The sequence below is a fragment of the Clytia hemisphaerica genome, unplaced genomic scaffold (assembly GCF_902728285.1).
Source record: "Clytia hemisphaerica strain Z4C2 unplaced genomic scaffold, Clytia hemisphaerica genome assembly, whole genome shotgun sequence".
Classification (NCBI taxonomy): domain Eukaryota; kingdom Metazoa; phylum Cnidaria; class Hydrozoa; order Leptothecata; family Clytiidae; genus Clytia; species Clytia hemisphaerica.
This window is the reverse complement of record NW_027104166.1, coordinates 800732-823933: the sequence shown is the minus strand read 5'-3', so window position 1 is coordinate 823933 and position 23202 is coordinate 800732. Positions and strand designations below refer to the sequence as shown.

The following is a 23202-nucleotide window of genomic DNA, read 5'->3' as shown; positions in this document are numbered from 1 at the left end:
GCTTTTTTCGAGTGCTTCCGTTAAAAAATATGACGTCATCTTGACTTACGCATATCAAGAATAGCAAAACGAGCTAAGTGTTTTTTCGACAGGTTGGAGAATAGTATGGCTACAACCGCAAGAAGAAATCGAACCTCTAATTAAATTTCTGAATAGGAGATATAAAGACTATTGCATTTTTACTACAGCACTTCAAATGACAAATATCATAACTCTTTTCTTGCGTGTCTTGCTCATGAAATATACTTACCATCCACTAAATGGACACGCGGTAAATTGCAGACCACCAATATCTAGCATCATATTGGCGACGGCAGGAATGGCATACCATTTCAAGCCAAGTTTGTCGATAGGATAACTGAAAAGACAAAACAGTTAGTAAATTTCTACGACCAGTTCCTTACCCCCCCCCCAACATTTTATAGCAATATATTTGACCTCTATGAAGAAATCATACTTAAGGGCAGAAAGTTCGCGGGCAGAAAGTTTCACGAATTCAAAGAGTCGTAAAATTTAGCGAATTTTAGTTTCGCGAATTATGGTTTTACCCGAAATTTCACGGATAGAACTTTCGCGAATTCATATAAAATTTGCCTTTTTTGGAAAACTGAGTAGGAAAGTTTATTTTTCGCGAAAAAAACGTTCGCGTTTTTCAAGTTTAATTTCTTACCTGGCAGAAACGTTCGCGAAAAAGGATCAAAATCGCGAAAAACGCGAAAGTTTCTGCCCTTAAAGTAACATAAATCGGAGAAGACATAATTCCCCCTACTCTATTGGAGGAAAACATTGCCCAGTGCTGCACAGTGAAGTACTAAAATCTGAAGTCGACCGGTCATTTTGACCTCAGCAATACAAAAAAAGTTGATTATTTTTAATTTGGGGAAGTACCAACGATTATTTGAACGAAAATAACACCCTGTAAAATGTGAAGATATACAAGACTACAATGTCTTCTGACAACACGTCACTTTTATATCTGATTGGTTTTGGATAGGAAATTTTACTGTCGAAATGAATCATGGGTAATCAAGACTGATTGCCCCAATAATGGCTCCCATCTGGCTAGACACAAAAACCTCTATAAATTTCATACCAACAGAAAATCGTTAATCAGAACGCGATAATCTATTACAAGCTAGATGCTGAATGGACCTAACTGATGATGAAAGTTAGATAGCAATGCGAGGAGAAAAATGAAAATAAACCAGCTGCGCTGGAAAGTCAGCCCAAAAGGCTTAGCAGGCTTAGAAGTACAAATACACGTTGTTTTTTTTATTGTAATCTAGTTTATAAGAACATATAGGCTGAAATTCGTCGAAAAATTAAGAACATCTTAAGAACATGCCCAGCCTCAGTGTGGAAAAAAATGACAATAAGCTACAATTTTTTCCTCTTTTTAAGCAGTTTTAACCGAATTTAGGGGTGGATCTTCAAAAGTCGAGAGTCAAATATTGTCCAAATTTTGCCAAATTTAAGTGCTCTTTATTTTGTATCATATTGTCGATTTAGAGTAGTCTGAAAAAATAAGAACTTATTTAAGAACATTTTAGGCTGAAAATTGCTAAAAAAATAAGCACATCCAGGCTCAGCCAAATTTTAGGTGTTCTAATAAAAAAAAAACGTGTAAGAGATCTAGCTTTGTTAAAATCTGAAAAGCTTGAAAGAGCGTATCTATTTGTTTGAAACGTTCAGACGAAAAAGTAGTGGTACATAGTGGGATCCGTCCAAAGCAGAAGTCGGTGAAACAAATTAATACCATTGCTGTATTGAATTTGAATTTCGCTCCCCAAAATGACAGTTGATGAATTAGCCAATGAAAGCTTGTTTTAGTTTCTCTGTTCAAACTGCCTCAGAAAAAAGCGCGATTTTTTGTGGTCCAGTCGTTTACTCATTTTATTCAGTGAGTGAGTCCTGCGCTTGTTCAACTGTTAAAAATGTGAGTCCAAAATTGGACTCACAGCTCGAACCTGTCTAGTTTATATCAGAGATTCCAGATTATAAAAAACACTCGACGGTTGTCTTGTCATGACAATAAAATAAAAGACCCAAATAGAAGAATTTCTACAAGTAGTATACAACTTAACATTATTCGGATCAGGTCGGGTTAGCGTGGTACATGGGTATAACCCGGACAGTGAAAGCGACTGTCCCGCTTCGCGCCCAACAACAATTTTACAGACCAAAAGATTTTCCGTCACTTTCGACTGTCCCGCGTCGCACCCAAAACGACGATTTTCGACTGTCCCGCTTCATACCCAAGACGGCGATTGTCGACTGTCCCGCTTCGTACCCAAATTGGAATTATGCCACACCCTTCCACTGTCCCGTTTCGTACCAAAATCGGAATTACGCCACACCCTTCCACTGTCCCGCTTCGTACCCAAATTGGAATTACGCCACACCCTTCCACTGTCCTGCTTCGTACCCAAATTGGAATTGTGCCACACCCTTCCACTGTCCCGCTTCGTACCCAAATTGGAATTGTGCCACACCCTTCCACTGTCCTGCTTCGTACCCAAACTGGAATTACACCACACCCTTCCACTGTCCCGCTTCGTACCCAAACAAGAATTGTGCCACACCCTTCCACTGTCCCGCTTCGTACCCAAACTGGAATTATGCCACACCCTTCCACTGTCCCGCTTCGTACCCAAACAAGAATTGTGCCACACCCTTCCACTGTCCCGCTTCGTACCCAAAGTGGAATTATGCCACACCCTTTACCCTGTCCCGCTTCGTACCAAATTGGAATTACGCCACACCCTTCCACTGTCCTGCTTCGTACCCAAATTGGAATTATGCCACACCCTTCCACTGTCCCGCTTCGTACCCAAACAAGAATTGTGCCACACCCTTCCCTGTCCCGCTTCGTGGCCGAATTAGAATTGTGCCACACCCTTCCACTGTCCCGCTTCGTACCCAAAGTGGAATTATGCCACACCCTTTACCCTGTCCCGCTTCGTACCAAATTGGAATTACGCCACACCCTTCCACTGTCCCGCTTCGTACCTAAATTGGAATTGTGCCACACCCTTCCACTGTCCTGCTTCGTACCCAAACTGGAATTACACCACACCCTTCCACTGTCCCGCTTCGTACCCAAACAAGAATTGTGCCACACCCTTCCACTGTCCCGCTTCGTACCCAAACAAGAATTGTGCCACACCCTTCCACTGTCCCGCTTCGTACCCAAAGTGGAATTATGCCACACCCTTTACCCTGTCCCGCTTCGTACCAAATTGGAATTACGCCACACCCTTCCACTGTCCTGCTTCGTACCCAAATTGGAATTATGCCACACCCTTCCACTGTCCCGCTTCGTACCCAAATTGGAATTGTGCCACACCCTTCCACTGTCCTGCTTCGTACCCAAACTGGAATTACACCACACCCTTCCACTGTCCCGCTTCGTACCCAAACAAGAATTGTGCCACACCCTTCCACTGTCCCGCTTCGTACCCAAACTGGAATTATGCCACACCCTTCCACTGTCCCGCTTCGTACCCAAACAAGAATTGTGCCACACCCTTCCACTGTCCCGCTTCGTACCCAAAGTGGAATTATGCCACACCCTTTACCCTGTCCCGCTTCGTACCAAATTGGAATTACGCCACACCCTTCCACTGTCCTGCTTCGTACCCAAATTGGAATTATGCCACACCCTTCCACTGTCCCGCTTCGTACCCAAACAAGAATTGTGCCACACCCTTCCACTGTCCCGCTTCGTGGCCGAATTAGAATTGTGCCACACCCTTCCACTGTCCCGCTTCGTACCCAAAGTGGAATTATGCCACACCCTTTACCCTGTCCCGCTTCGTACCAAATTGGAATTACGCCACACCCTTCCACTGTCCCGCTTCGTACCTAAATTGGAATTGTGCCACACCCTTCCACTGTCCTGCTTCGTACCCAAACTGGAATTACACCACACCCTTCCACTGTCCCGCTTCGTACCCAAACAAGAATTGTGCCACACCCTTCCACTGTCCCGCTTCGTACCCAAACAAGAATTGTGCCACACCCTTCCACTGTCCCGCTTCGTACCCAAAGTGGAATTATGCCACACCCTTTACCCTGTCCCGCTTCGTACCAATTGGAATTACGCCACACCCTTCCACTGTCCTGCTTCGTACCCAAATTGGAATTATGCCACACCCTTCCACTGTCCCGCTTCGTACCCAAACAAGAATTGTGCCACACCCTTCCACTGTCCCGCTTCGTACCCAAAGTGGAATTATGCCACACCCTTTACCCTGTCCCGCTTCGTACCAAATTGGAATTACGCCACACCCTTCCACTGTCCTGCTTCGTACCCAAATTGGAATTATGCCACACCCTTCCACTGTCCCGCTTCGTACCCAAACAAGAATTGTGCCACACCCTTCCACTGTCCCGCTTCGTACCCAAAGTGGAATTATGCCACACCCTTCCACTGTCCCGCTTCGTACCCAAAGTGGAATTATGCCACACCCTTCCACTGTCCCGTTTCGTACCCAAATCGGAATTACGCCACACCCTTCCACTGTCCCGCTTCGTACCCAAACTGGAATTATGCCACACCCTTCCACTGTCCCGCTTCGTACCCAAACAAGAATTGTGCCACACCCTTCCACTGTCCCGCTTCGTGGCCGAATTAGAATTGGGCCACATCCTTCCATTGTCCCGCTTCGTACCCAATCTTGAATCATCATTATTATCATGAACATATAAACGACTGGACGTCTATCTTCCATTGTGTCTTTGAAGCGAGCTTCGTTGCCGTCTGTATTTTAAAATTGGTATAAAAAATTTGACAATATTCCGTCACAATTTCATTTCTTGGAATTACTTAGGTAAAAGGATTCATAGAGCTTGAACATTAATCATGATTCACAAAAGAATTATTCTAAATGTTTTAGTAAGTTTGCAATATATTATATCAACATTTGTCAACGCAGAAATGCAGAATTTCAACTACGTGTTTACTTTTGAATCACTTTTGTCACTCCAATAATCTTTTTTATGACATGAAAAACATAGTATGCCAAAGTTGAGAGCCTGTGTCACAAGATTATCATTATTTGAATCCCATACTCTCTAAAATTATTCCATACTTTTGAGTCCAAATTTAAGAATATTAGTCGCAATTTTGACAAGCTGATGATGATTTTGCCTCGGTTATCTTTGTCATGATATAGATAAAAGACTTGAGAAGAGTAGAACAACAGAGACTTTTGTCGAAGTTTTGACGTTGTTAGCAAGTTATTCCCAACAGGTATATCATCAAAATTTATTGTCTCATTTTATGACTTTAACGAGGCGGCAACGAAGCTAGCAGTGTTATCTTCAAAAATACAAAGGAGATGGATGTCCAGTAATTTATATGTTCATGTTATTTTAAAGAATACGGTTTCTGATGTTTCTTGACGTTTTGAATTTTGATGTTCACACAGCTTTTTGAGACGTTTCGTTTCAGAGCGAAACAAACTATAACGTCTGAGCATATCTAAACTTTGTATAGTGGAGTCTCTTTAAGTCGAATCTCTGTAACTTGAATGTCTCTTAACCTTTCTTCATAACTCGAAATTTCCTTTACTCGAACAAATTTGTGTTCCCCGCGCATGATCGAGTGATAAGGACTCCACTGTATATAAAAAAATAGCTGCATAGGACATGGAGGTATAAAGAAAAACAGGAGTTGAATATGTCGGTAATTGGTTGTTAAAGTCTTTTTATTTCTTTTATAAAATGTATCAAAATAAATTCTAAGCTCACCCGATGAAATAAGACTTTTTAGTAGAACTCAAGTTTGCTCTGAACATTCTAATTATCAGTATTGAAGATTCTAGCCTTTTAATATACGAAAATTAAATAAAACTTCGTCCACGCGAAACAAGTTTCTGTTCCATTTCGTTATCCGTTCAATTTTGTTTTGAAAAGATATTTTCTCAAGCCAGAAAATGAAAAGTCCTTTATAAGCACACACGATTTCAGACTCAATTTGTAGACATAAAGTCGCTGGAGAAATTTGGAGGAAAGTATCAAGCAATAGAGTTCACCTTAAAGAAAACATTGATCAAAAAATCTTATCATTTGATGAAGGATTGCCAAGTTTACAGGTCTTTTTTTAGTCCAAATATTTTCTTACTCTGATGTCAGAAACAATGAATCTCGTCTCATTTAATTTCTAAAGCTTAAATGAGCCAATAAGATTTCACCTATGGATAAAAGAGCTCATTAAAGATATGAGCATGCATACATCGTAACTTTTTTAATCGTAGGGCGAGCTTGGTTACAATAGTATACTTCTCCTGTTTCTTTATACCTCCATGCATAGGAGTACTCTTTTTGAAAAACGAAAGTTACCATTGCATTGAGGATAATCTAACGTCATTTAGTTGAGGTATTTCGAATTTTAACACATTCGCTGCCAAATACGAGTATACTCGTATGCTTAAGCTTGGTACTCACTTGTGCGAAAAATCGCGTTTAAGGGCGTCTAAGTGCGCTTAAGTGCGTCGAACACATTTTTGCTTTCTAGTGAGTACGTTTGCTAAACGAAATTAAGCGCATTTAGACACACATATACGCACATGAACGCGCCTTGATTTTGCTAGGCGCGCTTAAACGCAAATATGAAAAATTTTCGATATTTCGACGCGATCATCAAAGACACTGCGTGTAAACACTATTCAGTTCTTTTGAATTTGAAGAGAGAGGGGGATTTTTTATCGCGTTTAAGTGCGCTTAACTCCTTTTTCACCCTCTTTCATTCAAATCACTTTGCAGTGAGTACCGGGCTTTAAGAGCCTTTGATAAGATAACTTTAATATAAAAACTTTTGTTTTTCTTTCGGATTTTTTGAATCAAAGTGAAATTCTACGTCGATTGGTATAAAATTTCAATTTTAAGGCATTTAAAGCATAATGGAGGCCACAACCCGACTGAGACTTTCGATAAAATTCAAAGAGGACAAATTTCTCAAAAGGTTTAGAATAGCTCTGCGCTCCACCGCAGAGACTTGAAAAACGCACAAAATAACTGCTAACAGTTAACAAAACGTACTCCGCGGTTTTTTACACGAAGAAGGCTACTGAGGCGGATATGAGTAAATATGCAAAGAGTAAAACGTGCGCAACGCACTCAGTTAAACTTCAGTAGCTTCAAATTACTCAAAGGCCAAATTTTAGCAAATCAAACAAAAAAAGCTAGTGCCCAGATCCCAAAGATCTTTTTTTATAAGAATGAAAAAACCCCAGATATTCACCCAAGGAACAAGTGTGCCAAATTTCAGCCAAGTCTGATCGTTTTTGAAGTCTCAAGGCTGCGCCAAGGTTTTTTCTCAGAGAAAGGAGTTTCTCAGTTTCTAGATCAACTGAAGTTGAGAATTAATATTACACTTAAGATATCTTCATTTATGACCCAGGATCAATTTGCTTACAATTTTCTTTGACGAGACCCTGCTTCTTCCGTGTTCCATTCAGTTCATAGATAGGTGAATCAGCTAGTCGTAAACTCCGTCAAAAAACCCCCATCAATGTCAGTTAATTATCACCCTGGTGTGTAAGCTGGCTTGTTTTGAATTTTGAGCTTGATATTTTTTCCCCATCATCTTTGATCACGTGATCAAAATCCACGTCAGAGAATGGTCAATAAAATCGGGGAACTCACTGCGCACTCATTTGGAAGGGCAATGTAACGTTACCCAGCTAAATTAATGTAGATTACTGTAAAAAAAACTGAATTCATAATTCTGCCTGATCAGATCAATCGTCAAAAGTATTAGTGCCATTATAATAAGAAGTGGAAATTCTAGTTTAGATTTCTAAAATGGTTCTGTGCTATCTCCAACACTGAAATTTGATAAGTAATTATTAACTGTTTGCATAGCCCTTCGACTTAAAGTTCGAGCATCTTCTCACTTTTATACTAGGGTAAGCATTTATTTTTCTCTGGAGGGGCTGTCTGGTTGGTATTTTACAGACCAGAATGTAAACTTGACTGAAATCATGTTTCGACTGGTTGACTTTTTTCCGCTGAAGGATGATTTGTCGAAGAAAAGAGATCAGTAACAGAATATATTCGTTCCGGTGAGTATTTGGCACTTTGCAGAACGATCTGTAAAATACACGTTCATCGCCTGCTGGAACTCAGGAAATACTGGAGCTTTTCACTTGAAATTCTTCCTAGTCATAAATATTGACCATCTAAGACAGTGTGCAAAATTTTACAGATCGGTCCGTATCCTACCTGAAATACTCACTCTCAGCACCAACACCAACACCACTCGTCTGATTTTGCTGAAAGTTGACCGCAAATGTGTACTATCAATACCTAACACTTGTCAAAATAATAAGTCAATAACATTTACTAATCAGTCATTGCAGTATCCTAGGGCTGATTTAAGCAAAAAGGGCATATTTGGGCCGTTCTGTAAAATACACGATACCAACAGGTGGCAAAAAATTGATCTTTTGCCCAGAAAAAACATGTCATTTGGAACTACCTTACAAAATTCGAGCAAAAAAATTAAATGAAAAAAGTTAGAGAATATTTTCGGTATTTTCAAGAATGATGACGTCATCAGGTGACAATGGCAATCAATGATGGTAGAATTTTAACAAAGATGCCAACAACCTCGTTCCCTGCGTATTATCGGCTTTTTGATGCTTACTGATGGCGCGGCGCTAGATAATAATCAATCAGCAACGTAAATCAGTAACGTAAGTAAAGGATGGAATACACCGGGACGAGGTTGAGATGCCAATTCATATTTCGTGCACACTTACAAGATTTAAAGTCAATAGACCTTTTCATAAATTACGTCACGAACATCACTTGCCTCGTATTCCTCGTATTTCCATGATGATCATATTCCTTGAGACATTAAATGATTTTTTTATGAATAGAAAGTAGTTGTAATAAAATCCGCTGGGCAATAAATTCAAAACGAGGCAAGAGATGTTTGTGACGTAATTTATGAAAAGATCTATTGGATAAATATTTCAAAAGTTATCAAAAAATCCATAGATGCTCGAAAGGTTAAAACAATGAAAGCAATGTGTTTTTGACGACGGATTGAATTTAGCGTTTTCTTTGTTTTCGAGTGGTATATTTTTTTTAATATAGCAAAAAAATTTCACTTTCATCCTGGAATTTGTATAAAAACAAGACGAGCCAACTAAGGCCGCACAATTTAGGTAGGATTTAGCAGCTTCAAATCCTACGTAGGAAATTCGCTTTTAGCCCTTCGGGATTTTACTTCATTTAGTTGAAGGCTTTAACTTTGATTTCTGTCAATAAAAAGGCTTTTTTATAAGAATACACTTTATAAGAATGTCCATGATAAAAATGGCCAAAAAAGAATAATGCTAAGAATATCACCATCATGGAATTTTGCTACTCAAGCTAAGAATGCCATTTTTAGAGCATTTTCAATTAAAAATTGTCAATTACCCTCAAGTAAGGCTCACTCCTTTCACAAAAATGCCATTTTATTCTTTAGACGTTTGTACTAAATGTTAAATCTAGTCTGAAGTAGGATCCCAACCTAAGAATGCTGTAAGAATATTTTAGGATGATTTTCCCAAAAAAACTAAGAATATCCATGACGAAATGGATTTACACCATTCTTATTTGAGAGTTGAGTTGAGAAAAGGCCAAATAGTTGACAGGATGTGTTTCGACTATCAGAGAAAGGTCTTGTGATTTGAAAACAACTTACTCTATCAAAGCAGGATTCTTCGGCTACGAAACCCATTAAATTACAAGCTCAAAAAGCTAGACACGAGACTCCTGGATGGGAAATGAAGCCACTTATTTCCCTTTCTATACGCTTGACCCGCGTGGTTTTCATTTTTTTTTATTCAATTGATACGAAGCGGGACAGTGAAAGGGTGTGGCTTAATTCTTGTTTGGGTACGAAGCGGGACAGTGGAAGAGTGTGGCTTAATTCTTGTTTGGGTACGAAGCGGGACAGTGGAAGGGTATGGCATAATTCCAGTTTGGGTACGAAGCGGGACAGTGGAAGGGTGTGGCATAATTCCACTTTGGGTACGAAGCGGGACAGTGGAAGGGTGTGGCATAATTCCAGTTTCGGTACGAAGCGGGACAGTGGAAGGGTGTGGCACAATTCTTGTTTGGGTACGAAGCGGGAAAGTGGAAGGGTGTGGCATAATTCCAGTTTGGGTACGAAGCGGGACAGTGGAAGGGTGTGGCAAAATTCTTGTTTGGGTACGAAGCGGGACAGTGGAAGGGTGTGGCATAATTCCAGTTTGGGTACGAAGCGAGACAGTGGAAGGGTGTGGCATAATTCCAGTTTGGGTACGAAGCGGGACAGTGGAAGGGTGTGGCGTAATTCCGATTTGGGTACGAAACGGGACAGTGGAAGGGTGTGGCATAATTCCAGTTTGGGTACGAAGCGGGACAGTGGAAGGGTGTGGCATAATTCCAGTTTGGGTACGAAGCGGGACAGTGGAAGGGTGTGGCACAATTCTTGTTTGGGTACGAAGCAGGACAGTGGAAGGGTGTGGCATGATTCCAGTTTGGGTACGAAGCGGGACAGTGGAAGGGTGTGGCATAATTCCACTTTGGGTACGAAGCGGGACAGTGGAAGGGTGTGGCATAATTCCACTTTGGGTACGAAGCGGGACAGTGGAAGGGTGTGGCACAATTCTTGTTTGGGTACGAAGCGGGACAGTGGAAGGGTGTGGCATAATTCCACTTTGGGTACGAAGCGGGACAGTGGAAGGGTGTGGCATAATTCCACTTTGGGTACGAAGCGGGACAGTGGAAGGGTGTGGCACAATTCTTGTTTGGGTACGAAGCGGGACAGTGGAAGGGTGTAGCACAATTCTTGTTTGGGTACGAAGCGGGACAGTGGAAGGGTGTGGCATAATTCCACTTTGGGTACGAAGCGGGACAGTGGAAGGGTGTGGCACAATTCTTGTTTGGGTACGAAGCGGGACAATGGAAGGGTGTGGCACAATTCCAATTTGGGTACGAAGCGGGACAGTGGAAGGGTGTGGCACAATTCCAATTTGGGTACGAAGCGGGACAGTGGAAGGGTGTGGCGTAATTCCAATTTGGGTACGAAGCGGGACAGTGGAAGGGTGTGGAGTAATTCCGATTTGGGTACGAAACGGGACAGTGGAAGGGTGTGGCATAATTCCAGTTTGGGTATGAAGCGGGACAGTCGAAAGTGACGGAAAATTTTTTGGTCTGTAAAATTGTTGTTGGGCGCAAAGCGGGACAGTCGCTTTCACTGTCCGGGTTATACCCATGTACCACGCTAACCCGACCTGATCCCATTATTCAAAGAAAAGTAATTTCTTTAATACTCACTTTCTCTATAATTAGTTAGTTCTCTTTCTTTATTTACAATGCAAAAGTATCTTTTATTAACTATTGAATATGACGCAAAAAAGAATTTTTTTTCTTATTATTAATTATACGCGTCTTTTTATGTTATGTGTTTTTCTCGTCCTATTTTGTCTTACTAAGAAAAAATTATTTTCGCGCGCTAAGCAATTCCGAAATCCTGTTTCCCGAAAATAATCCGAAATCGGAATTAAAACTTAAAGTCTTAACGACGACGACGACCAGCGGGAAAAAAAACGTCGAACCGATTTGAAGAGTCATCTGGGCTGACTAAAAAATCAATTGTAAAAGGGGTTACGCACGATACGAAAGTCTCGTGTTCGCAAGCGAAAGGTTTTTTACACCACATACCGTAGGATTGCTAAACTTCCTCCATTCCCAGCGAAACTTTCCGATTGCTAGTGTACAACGGAAAATAACCAAAACGCTACAAATGTAGATTTAACACCGATTTTTGCCGGAGACGCCTAGATAAAACAGCGAAAGATCCCGGAAATGGGGCAGGTATGTTTTCCCGGGAATGAGAAAGCTAGCCATTCTACGATACAATTTTAAAAAGTAGTACCTAGCCGTTTGCGTGATGCATGATCGGGAAAAAATTCGAGGCATGATTTGGGCATGATGAACAAACCTTTTTTGGTAATTTTCATGATCGTCACGAGAGCAAGGAAAATTTCTATCAATACATTTTAAACATGCACAAACTCTGGTGAACCAAAAGAAAGTTGATATTCTATTTTCAAAACAAACTGCTTCTTTGAAGTTTTTTTTAACTCAAATATCTTTTATAAAATTTCGACCTAAAATAAGAACATCATAAGGATTATTTGGTATAAAAAATAAGACTGCGAGGCGCAACATAAATTTTTGGAACAAAATAAGAGTAACTCAAGCATGTGGTAGACAATAAAATTGTAATCAAATAAAGGATATTATTTTTTCGTGAAACTCATAGGTAGGCCTAGGATTGAGATATTAAGCAATTAAAGAATCGAACAGTTAAAATCGGGTATTGAAATACTGCTTTAAACACAAGCAGTCCTCCCTAGGGAAACCAAAGAGAGTTGAGCAGAGACATGGCATATCAGTGATCATATCAGTTTTTCGAATAGGGACTACAAAAATAAAAGGTAAACACTGTGAAAAGACTAACATAAATGACAATTAAAACACAAACCTATAAAATGAATATACCTAATCAAATTAGCCCAAGATCATGTTCAAAAATAGTGTGACATTTACTGAACTCAAAAATATAGTATTTCTTGAATAACTTGAAAAATATTTCAAATATAACGTTGAAATTTTATATGATGATCGGTATTTACACAAAGAACATATTTTGATGAAAAAAATGGTAAAATGAGTAAAATGTGTGGTTCCAGGTCCAAATATGTCCAAATATGTATTTTGTCAGCCACCTCAAAGGAGGAAATGGTTTGTTTGAAAATGACACTTGAATCGGTAACTAGAGGTATCATATTATCTCAAAACAGATAAAAGTGCAACATTTTGAAACTGGTTGGTTTCAAAAAGCCACCAGTGTTGTCAGCCACATAAACGACTCATAGCTTATCTTGAAATATCTTGTAACCTAGTAAGCCACTTAATTTCGCTCCAAAACAATTGGAAAGGTTAATCATTCTACTTATCCTTGGTGAAAAAATAAACGGTTAGCCACCAAAAATACTCATTTTATTAACATAATTGTCAGCCAACTTTGAAAATGTCACAAAACAGGCCTTTATTTTTGAACACGATCCCAATCATTTATAATATACAGCTTTTAGAGAAGAAAAAATTATCTATTTAAAAAGCTCAACCATACAAATTTAGTTATCATCATATAAATATATGGTATTTTAATTCACATAAGCTAAGAAAACTGCATCTGCATAGTTAAACAGCATTGAAATATTCTGCAACGTTGTATTTTTTCACAATACTTTAAAAAGGTGTGTTGCTACATGCTTTTATAAGCATTGCACTTGTAAGCATATCTAGGCTCAGGTGGGAAAAATTAAGCATATGCTAAAGCATTACCTTGAGCCTATGAAAAAAGTATAAGCTACTTTGTAGTATAGCTACTTTATTTTTTTGTGAAGCCATTGCAAAGGTAATCGAATGTTTAAAGTAAAAAATTCGAATGTTTCATAAGAATTCGAATGTTTATAAAAACTTCGAATGCTTACTGTATGTAATTTATGTTAGGATTAAGCAACCTTCAAGCATTCTCTGAGCCTGTTTTTGGATTTTTATATGCCTATAAAAAGACAAATTTATTCTATGCAACATTTCAAGTTAAAGCTTTTGATTTAAAATTGCGATTCAAAATAGTGATTTAGGCGATTTAGGTGTACTTTTTTGCTTGACGTGTTGATATGTTTAGTTGAAGAAACACAGTATGCATTAAGATAAAAATCAAACGCTAAAAAGTTGCCACAATCAAGCTATTGTGTTGCTATTTTTTGGAGTCATTGCGTGAAGTTTCTCCGCTGCCAATAGATATTTTGTTATAGATGCAATGTCATGTTCCGAAAATCCAGTGTGGGGCCTCATAAACCAAACAACAAAACATTGAATAAGGTTTACTTGAAGTAAACAAATCATTTAATTCACATTTATTGATTGTCCGTCCAGCTGTCAGTTATTGTCCCTCAAACATCAATAATAATCATATCCAGATATCATAACATACTTTTTTATCGTGAAGCATATGAATGTACGTGTACGTTAATTAATATATTGTACTTGAAGAAGTTGTTTTTCCATACACTTGATTAAGCTGGGTATGGCTGTTCTAGCTGATCCATTCCAGAATAATCTTGAATTTAGGAAAATCAGTTCTCAAAGTTCAAAACACAGCGAATCTAGTAGCTAGCCAGCTTCAAAATTTGAAGAATCACAGTTCCTGCCGTTCCTGCATATATCTATTCTGTTTTACTCTGTGTGTTTTTGGCAGCTGCAAAGCAAGCAGTCACATCACAATCAATTCTGATATCAATAGACAATCAATAAAACCATCATGATACTTTTATGGCTGGTGCTGGTGGGTGCTTGTGCTTGAATATTCTGCTTCTTGATATTTGTCGGTTTGTTGGATGAAAAAACACCAGGATGAAAAACAGCAGTACTTTTTATGTTATTGATAATTTCAAAGCAAATTGAATCAATTCAATCTAGTCAAGGCAGCAAGAAAAACCCAGCAAATCAGTGACACCACAAATGTTTCCAGATTTTTGGTTTTGTTGACAAAAATGTTTTGTTTACTTTCTTGTTGTCGGGGGGAATCCCGATTTTGCCGATAACTGACTTTCCCGCCTATTTCCCGATTTGCTATGGTTGGTTGCACTTACCATGTTAAAATGCTAATTCGTAAGTCTAAACTTGATTTAATGAGTTTGTCCGTAGAACGTTCGAATCGTTCGAAAAGTTGCAAAAAAGTTGAAGATTTGAAAATGCAACACGCATAGTATTGATTTTCGGGTTAATTTCGGTTTCTTTTCGCACGCCCGCCCGCCGTTGGAAAAAGGGGCGCACTCGCTCGCTGCGCTCGCTCGTGCGTAATCAGTAAGAAAATATAGCGTTTAGCGAAAATGCATAACGCAATAAATTCATCATTGATTGTTGATGGGGGAGACTCGGGGGGAGAGGGAAGGGTTGTAGGGAAAAAACAAATAGAAAGTTCTGGTCGCAAAAATCAGTTTTGACAATTGAATCATGCTTGATGGTGAGCATTGCTATCAATAATGTTTTTGTGTAAAAAACATAGAAACGAATATAAGGAAAAAATCCAATGAAAATCTGCAAACACGGCGATTTCCGGCATTTTCAACCGGAAAAAATTTGTTCTCAAAAATCGAACTGGGCCAAGTTTTGGGCATTGTTAATACGCATCTTTGAGCAAAAAAATCAGAAAAAACTAATGATAAAATCTTGAGAAAATGCCAAAAAACCAGTTTTTCCGGCATATTTCCGGCATTTTCGGCCGGTAAAAAATGTTTTTTGAAAATCGGGCTCCGACACATTTTAGGCATTACCATTTTGCATCATTGTGCAAAAAATCAGAAAAAAATAATGAGTCAACATTGAGAAAAGCTATATTTTCTTATTTGGGTAAAGGGAATTTCCCCAAAATACGAAAATCCTTTTTTTACGGCCAATGAGAATTTTCCGGGAAAAACCACTTCAGCTTATTCTTTAGAGAATCTTGCCCTCCATCTTTGTACAAAAAATCAGAAAAAAGTAATGACAGGATTTTGCACAAAGTCCAAAAAACCCTATTTTTAGGTAGTTTTTGGCCCAAATTTGCCCAAATAAATTTTTTCTCAAAAATCAGGCTCCGTCACGTTCTGGGCATTGCCATTTTGCATCATTGTGCAAAAAATCAGAAAAAACTAATGAGCCAATCCTGAGAAAAGCTGGTAACAGACGAACGGACGAACGGACGAACGAACGGACATGGGTTAATTTATAGAACCTCCACCGGGGCACCCGGAGGTAGGTCCAAAAATGACGTATTGTAATTTTGTAAAATCATTGCGGTGCATATCATGAATAATCTAACTTACTGCGGATGAGTGATGGGAACTTCCAATACAATGTCTTTGGGAATCTCAAATAACTCAGGTGGTTGACCAGGAGCTGATAAAACCATAGGTATTATATCAAAATGTCCTCCGTAACCTTTCCAACCTAATTTCTTACAGACCTAAAAGAAAACATGGATAAATTTGGTATTTATCTGGATATAACAGTATTCTAGGACTTTTAGAAAGTCAGATTGGACAAAACGCTGAAGATGAGATTTGGGGTCAAGTCATGTCCAGTCATGGCTCCCAAAAAATATTTTTAACTTTTTTTCGAATGCGCGCTTCAATTTTATGACGTAATCTTTTTTCCAAGCAAAAATGATTGAAGCCAAAAGGTGTGGTCGCAGCGGGCGTAAGTGGAGACCGGTCTTTATGCAGGCCCTATAGAACGTCTTGTGTAAAACGTAGGCCCATTTTATCAGATTTCAAATCAAATAACGTTGATCCGTTGATCAGAATTCTCCAAATGGTAACTAAAGCTCCAAAAATTTAAAGCTCTGAAAACCCATTTTAACCAAGGCCAATAGATTTGGAGAGTTTGGGTGATTCTTCCAAAAGCCAAATCCACTCGACATTGAAGGAAATGAATTTTTGGAAAGTCTTCAGGCCTTATTTATGTCTGAGATTGAAGGTTCAACGAGTTTTGCTCTTCAACTTTTTCGAGAAAACTTCAAATTTTAGGTCAAGTTAGTTACCTTAGACTAGTAAGCGTCTTCCTTTCCTGCGCTGTAAAAATGCTTATGAAGAATTCTTATAAAAAGATGAATTACTGTAGGAGAGTGATTTGGAAAGCCGTTATACTATAGCAACCGCAGTGAGCCCAATAGGGACCTTTAGCATCTAGGACGGCGACTTGAATGAGAGCGTGAAGTAAATCTTAAATTCAAATGTCAAATTTTATCCGTATTATTTTCAAAGTTGCCACCAAAGATGCTAAAGGTCCCCAATGTAAATAGTAGGCGGCAGCAAAAAAAAAAACAACAGCGTGGTTTACTAGTCTATAATTACCTTAGTCTACACAATAGACAGATCCAGGCTTTTAGGCCTTACTCTTGGTCTATAGGCACTGCTATAGGCGACCACTAGTGACCCCCACCGGGAATTGCTTATTAATAGGTTTAAACATAATAGACAACATTCACAAAAGATGTTTATCAATAGAGATTTTAAATAAAAGAATGTTTAAAACACAGCTGATTGGCTTAGGTTTCGAAACTCTCTATTGTTTCATTAAAACCTCAGTGCCAAGGAAGATATGACGTAGCCTATAATTACCTCAGTAAGTTCTACACTAGCCGGATCACCAATGACTGTTCCATCTTTTTGTCTGTAGCCTGCATACCGCACTAATTGGGAATTCCAAACACGGTATTCTGACATGGCCGATTTCTTGTGTGGAAAGATAGTGATGGTAGATCTAAAATGAAAAACGGAACTATTCTATAGAAAGGTATAGTGCGGAAAAGGGTCTGATCCTCCATTCTTGGCATCCCCCATCCTTAAAAAATGCCTATCCTCCAAGGATTTTGGACAAAAATAGCTAACAAATATTATAATGTGAAATATCTTTAGAGAAGGAAAGCGAAATAATAGACTTTTTGACTCAGACTACTCTAAAAGAAAACTCCGTTTCATGAAAGCCAAATTTCATAACAGTACTTGAAAATAATCTACAATATACATATGTAAGCCCCCTCTACTATCCCCCCTCCTTGCTATTGCCCCCTTCTTCATTTTTTCGGGGGGTCCGAACTATGAAAGGTAAAGCGTAGTAATAAAGCGGTTATCGTGCTTGGATAGAATCAAGTTCGATATTCAACGTTACTATGATGCACTTGGTAATTTAGCCTTATTTTGAAAAGATTACGTCATGAATAACGACGTTGTTTTAACTTTAAAAAAACGTTATAGAAACACCTTGCGTGCCGAACGAGACCTTACATACACAACGTTGTTATAACGTACATACAACGTACACAGATGGTAGTTTACCTTAGGTTTCCTTTGTTGGTAGCGTATTGTATATGTCGTGTAATACATCCGAACATGTCACTCGCCGTCTCCACATGCCGACAATCAAAAAGCTGAAAAGAAAAGCTAGAGATTATGGGAAGTATTAATTGCAATTGGGCTTTTCCAGAAAAATATTTTTACTAACAAAGATCCCCTGGATATCCACTCTTAAAAATATGCTCAACCCACTGGATATCCTCTCTTATAAAGATGCTTAACCCTGGATATCATTTTTTTTACTTGAAAAGACACTTTACCCCCTGGATATCCGCTCCCTTGTAGATATTTAACCCCCTGAATATCCACTTTTGAGCAAAAATCGTTAACCCCCTGGATATCCGATATCCTCAACAAAGCCCATTGTTTCTGAACGAAGTGCAGTAAAGTTCCATGCACAGCGGACGTAATGCTTGTTAAGGAGACTTATTTAGGTACGATTTCTTGAGACTCCGATGTATCTCATGGCACATTTAGAATCAAACTTATTTAAGAATTTGATTCTTAAACAGTGAATTGCCAAAATGTTAAGATTGTTATTTGAGGGTAAAGGTAGTAAAGGCTGGGGAACACGAGAAGTTTTTTTTCACGTTGGTGCAATGCAACATGCTCCATCCCACCAACACAAGCGTGTCTCATGGTTTCTTTTTTGTTTCATGGGACAAAAAGTGAGGAAAATACCCAAAAAACATGCTGATTTTGTCCCTGGGACAGTGAAGAAAAATTTATTCGAATCAATTTTGTTCTATTGCCCCAGGGACTAGAGAGAGATTTCACTTTTTTTGGTAGAAGAAAAAATGGGTTGGAGACACGAGAAAGCGTTTCAGGTTGGTAGGATGGAGCATGTTGCGTTGCACCAACGCGAAAAAAACTTCTCGTGTCCCACACCTTTTTATTTACTTCTGCAAGTTTTTATTATCTTTGCGTAAATGAATAATTTGCCATGCAGTTTCTCAAGGTTGAAGATGCTGACAACAATAGAAAAGCCATTTAAAAAGAAGCATGTGTTTCGCTTTCCTCTTCCGTGTGTGCTCATTATGACCGATTTCATAGATTTTAATCTCGGTATACAGTAATAAGCCTCGTGTTTTTTAAAATTTTGTTACAAAAGAAACCAACAATGAAACCCTCCATTTTTGGCATTAGTTGCAAAGCTCATGTTTTTATATCAAGTAATAACTAACAAGAAGTTGTTAAAATCGAACATTTTCTATAAATAATGAACCGTAACCTAAAGGTACAGCATTCTGCTACGGTTGGCAAGGTTGTTGGTTCGACATCATACTTAAGAAATGTATCAGGGTCAGAATTCGCCTGAAATTCGGCCGTCGAAATAGTTCCTTGGTCCGCTAAATAGTCCGACGGCCGGACGACTATTCCGACGGCCAATTTTCCGCCGGCCGGAAATTTCGAGGAACTATTTCGATGGCCGAATTACTGGCGAATTCTTACCCTGACCCCCCCTGATAGAAATGGTACTTGATGTTTTGTTTGAGTTAAGGAAGCCTAATCTCAAAATTTGAACAGTAACTTTGTCTACTGTTTTATGTCATCTAGCATTTCATTCAATTTGTAATCATTGTTTTGTAGGTCAACAAAATAAGAATTATTTTTGAATGAAAGGACTCAAAAAATGAAGATAGAATATTTTTTGAGTTTCTTATTGATGTATATGACATCGAGCGTAATAACCTCTTCATGCTCCAGACAGGAAAAATGGTGTTCGCACACAGGATCCACTTTCGATATGGTAGATTGTGATTCTGATGGTATTTTAGATCCAGTCTGCAGTGATGCTAGTGGCAGATTCGGATACATAACGTCTGTATATTGTCGTAGTTATTGGCCGGGCGCGCATTGTATTACCCCGCATGGAGAAGTATGTGATCGGATCAAAGGATGGTGTAACCATTATGGAGCCACATTTTTATATCATGATTGCGATGCTGATGGGAAACCGGACCCTGTTTGTTCCGACGAAAACGGTCATTTAGGAGTCATTAAGAGTTCGGACAATTGTAAATCAGGTGATTTTAGTTTTACCAGCTCACACATTATTATTGGTTCTATTACTCAATATCTCTCTCTAATCATAATCTGATAATCCGAAAATCCGATTCCATGTTTTCGAAAATAGGGGAAGTCGTTAGAACTAATTCGAGAGTTTGTTTGGAGGATTTTGAAAATATTGTCGACAAAATCAGCGTGTGAAAATTATCCTTTAGCCGCAATTACCTTATATTTGTTTATTTTTCAGTTTGGCCAAATGCGGTATGCAAAACGAGAGGAGCTCCAGGGGTTACATGTAAGCCTCCCTCTAATTGGTGCGAGCGGAGTTGGGGAGGCACATTTACTTTTATCGATTGTGACAGCGATGGAATCCCAGACCCTGTTTGCTCTTATGAGGATGGTCGTCTTGATGCAATATACAGTCATTCTAACGAATGTAGGAAAATTCGTCATGTCAGGTGTTATATAGGCTGCGCGCATCCCCAGAATTTATTTTGTTATAGGGGATGCGTATCGTGTATGAAATTCTCGTCCAAGAGTTACCTCAAATTTGGGGTAACCAAAATTTGCATAAATTTACATAATTTTGTCACATCCAATCAAAGAAAGAAAAGAATGAAGTCATTGTGCTGTTGTTTTCATAATTATCAATTTTCATTCATTGAACAAAGAAAAAAAGAAGTCATTGCATTGCTATGGCGCATAATCAAAAAAGAAAAAAGAAAAGACGGGGGTAAGTTGGGACAGAAATATTTTAGACGATACGCATCCCCTATATCAAATCATATCAGAGGGGATGCGTGCAGCCTAGGTGTTATACAAAGAAAGGTAGAGTGTGTCCTAGGCCTAAAGGATGGTGTACCCATGATAGTGCCAAATTTATGTTCAAAGATTGTGACGGCGATGGAATCCCTGACCCTGTTTGCAGTGATGAAAATGGTGATTTTGGAGTTATTAAAAGTTCAGCTGGATGTACAACCAATTGGCCAAATGATATTTGTCAGAGGGATTAGTTGTTGTTTTGTGGGTCTGATCACAGATTTATAAAGCCCGATTGGCTAGATACTTTAAGCCGTTGCAGGCAAAAAAAATTGAATATCGGAAAAAATATTGTTACTATTGTTTTCGAAAATCCGCAAAGCTTCTGATTAGTCAAGCGCTGAAATTCTATTGTAATGTCACGTGACCTAGGTAGAATTTCTTACCTAACCACGGCACACTTTTCTGCCGAAGCACGGCATCTAGCACTCCGGGCTTTATAAACCTATGGTTCTGATAAGCCTTAGAATTTGATATATCGAGAAAAAAAGAACAATGTGGACTTCAGGAGTCGATATAATTTTTCACTGATGCCGAAATCCGGCAAACTTCTGAAAACCATGGTAGCTTTTCCAAGTTTTGGAGAAATCATAGTTCTAGTTTTTTGTTCATTTTGCCCATCAATACTCTTTTTTTTGTTAAGAAACACACTTTTAAGAAACACGAGGCTCAGAATGCCTAAAAACTAAGAAACGTCTAAGAAACATGCCGAGGCTGAGAATGAGAAAATAACATTATTTAATTCGTTTTTTTAAGAACCTTCCAATCAAGACAAATGTTTTTTTTTCTTTGTATGAAAAATAGACTGATTATGTCAAAAAGTTTAGAAACATGTAAGAAACATTTAAGGCTCAAAAGGCCGATTTCTTAAGAAACATTGAGGCTGCTTGGTAAAACAAGTTTCTTAAAAAAAAACGTGTAAGTCCTTTTTCTTGTCTAACATGGTGCCTACTTTTTAGCCCCCCCCCTTAAAATGCAATTTTGCCCTTAAAGAAAACTACCCCCTTAAATCGAACAAAAATTACCAGTACCCCTTGTTAGAATGACCCCCCTTAAAATAAAAAAAGGAGTTCCCCTCAAAATTTTATCTTTAGAGACTTTAGAGTTTGACAATAACAAAGTTACAACGATTGGTTAGATATCAACGCCATCAACATTGGGCTTTTCCAGAAAAAAACCGTATACGTTGAGGAGGTCCATCCCTCTGTGGTCGGAAATGCTGCAACCCCCTGGAATTCCAGGCAATTTCAGGTTTGAACCCCTCTGGAATTCTTAATTTTTGTAGGATTTAAAAAGCTACCCCCCACGGAATTCCAGTTATTTTAGGCAAATTTTTGCATCTCCCTATGGAATTCCGCCACATATCAAACCTTATCCACTTGGAACGGAAATGGACCTCCTCAACAGGGGGTATACGGTTTTTTTTCTGGAAAAGCCCATTATATTGGGTACATAATGATATCTAACTAAATAAAACTCAATAAAAAGAAACATCATAAGTTGGAAATAAACTGGATCATATAATCAAATGATACAAACTTTTTATGAATAAAACCAAACAAAAGATGCAGTATATGGTATAACAGTTGTGTTTTGCTCATATCTTAGGCCTTTTTTCTTGTTTTAATAGATTCTTGCAGCCCTTGATAAAAAATCCCCCCTTATTTCAAAGAAATTACTACCCCAATGACCTCAATGACTTCACCCTTTTTTAAAAGGCAATTTTTTTACTCCACCCTTATTTTAAGGGGTGCATGGACAGAATCGATTTACCGAAAAGCTATTCGGGTTCTTATTTATAATAACATTTTAATATCTCCAGGTTACCAGTTTCTAGATCAATATTCTGAATCTTAATACACATCAATTTTGCCGACCTATGACGTTGTGAAATAGTGTTTAACAGTCATTAAGATTTTATCGATATCATTTCCCTGACCAAACCTTTAAAATTATGTGTGAGAGACTGCAGTCAACTGTCTGTAATTTGAAGTATTGGTCCCCTCAGCTGAAAAGTGGTTTAAGTTACTTGCTGTAACTCAAATCTTTCTCTAATACGAAAAAAAGATTTGGTCCCTTGAATATCGAATTAGAGAAACTTTTAAATTCTCAAACCCCCCTTTTTCAAGGGTGGAGGGGGGTGCCCAATATGAGAGTCAGCTGTATATTGAAGGCCAGGCACTTACAGTTAATTTCTTCCACTGTATACGCCCATTACATCGAGGGGCGTTTCTCCAAGCTAATCGAGCGCCAAATTCCAATTCTTTAATATCTAGCTCATAGGTTGATGTTTGATCGATCTCTGATATGACTTGTTTCAATCTCTGCACATGGGATTCTGAATTTTGTCTGTAAACAATGAAAACAATTTCACAATGATAAGGTACAGCGTACGGTATTTCGGAATTGCGGA

The 23202-nt window shown here is 38.7% G+C and overlaps 1 protein-coding gene and 1 long non-coding RNA gene across 2 annotated transcripts in view; one reads left to right on the top strand and one right to left on the bottom strand.

Moving 5' to 3' along the window:
* Window positions 1-23202, bottom strand: part of LOC136814229 (nitric oxide synthase 1-like) — a 56786-nt gene that overhangs the window by 17310 nt on the left and 16274 nt on the right. Inside the window, exons 5-9 of the mRNA XM_067070746.1 lie at window positions 22976-23138; window positions 17943-18034; window positions 17226-17367; window positions 15930-16069; window positions 251-358 (exon numbers count right to left, since the gene is read on the bottom strand). Of these exons, the coding sequence (XP_066926847.1) occupies window positions 251-358; window positions 15930-16069; window positions 17226-17367; window positions 17943-18034; window positions 22976-23138 (645 nt within the window). The remainder of the gene's footprint in view (window positions 1-250; window positions 359-15929; window positions 16070-17225; window positions 17368-17942; window positions 18035-22975; window positions 23139-23202) is intronic.
* LOC136814233 (uncharacterized) lies at window positions 19555-20913 on the top strand. The gene is made up of 3 exons (XR_010847613.1): window positions 19555-19987; window positions 20218-20428; window positions 20782-20913. It is a non-coding gene; the product is annotated as an uncharacterized lncRNA (long non-coding RNA).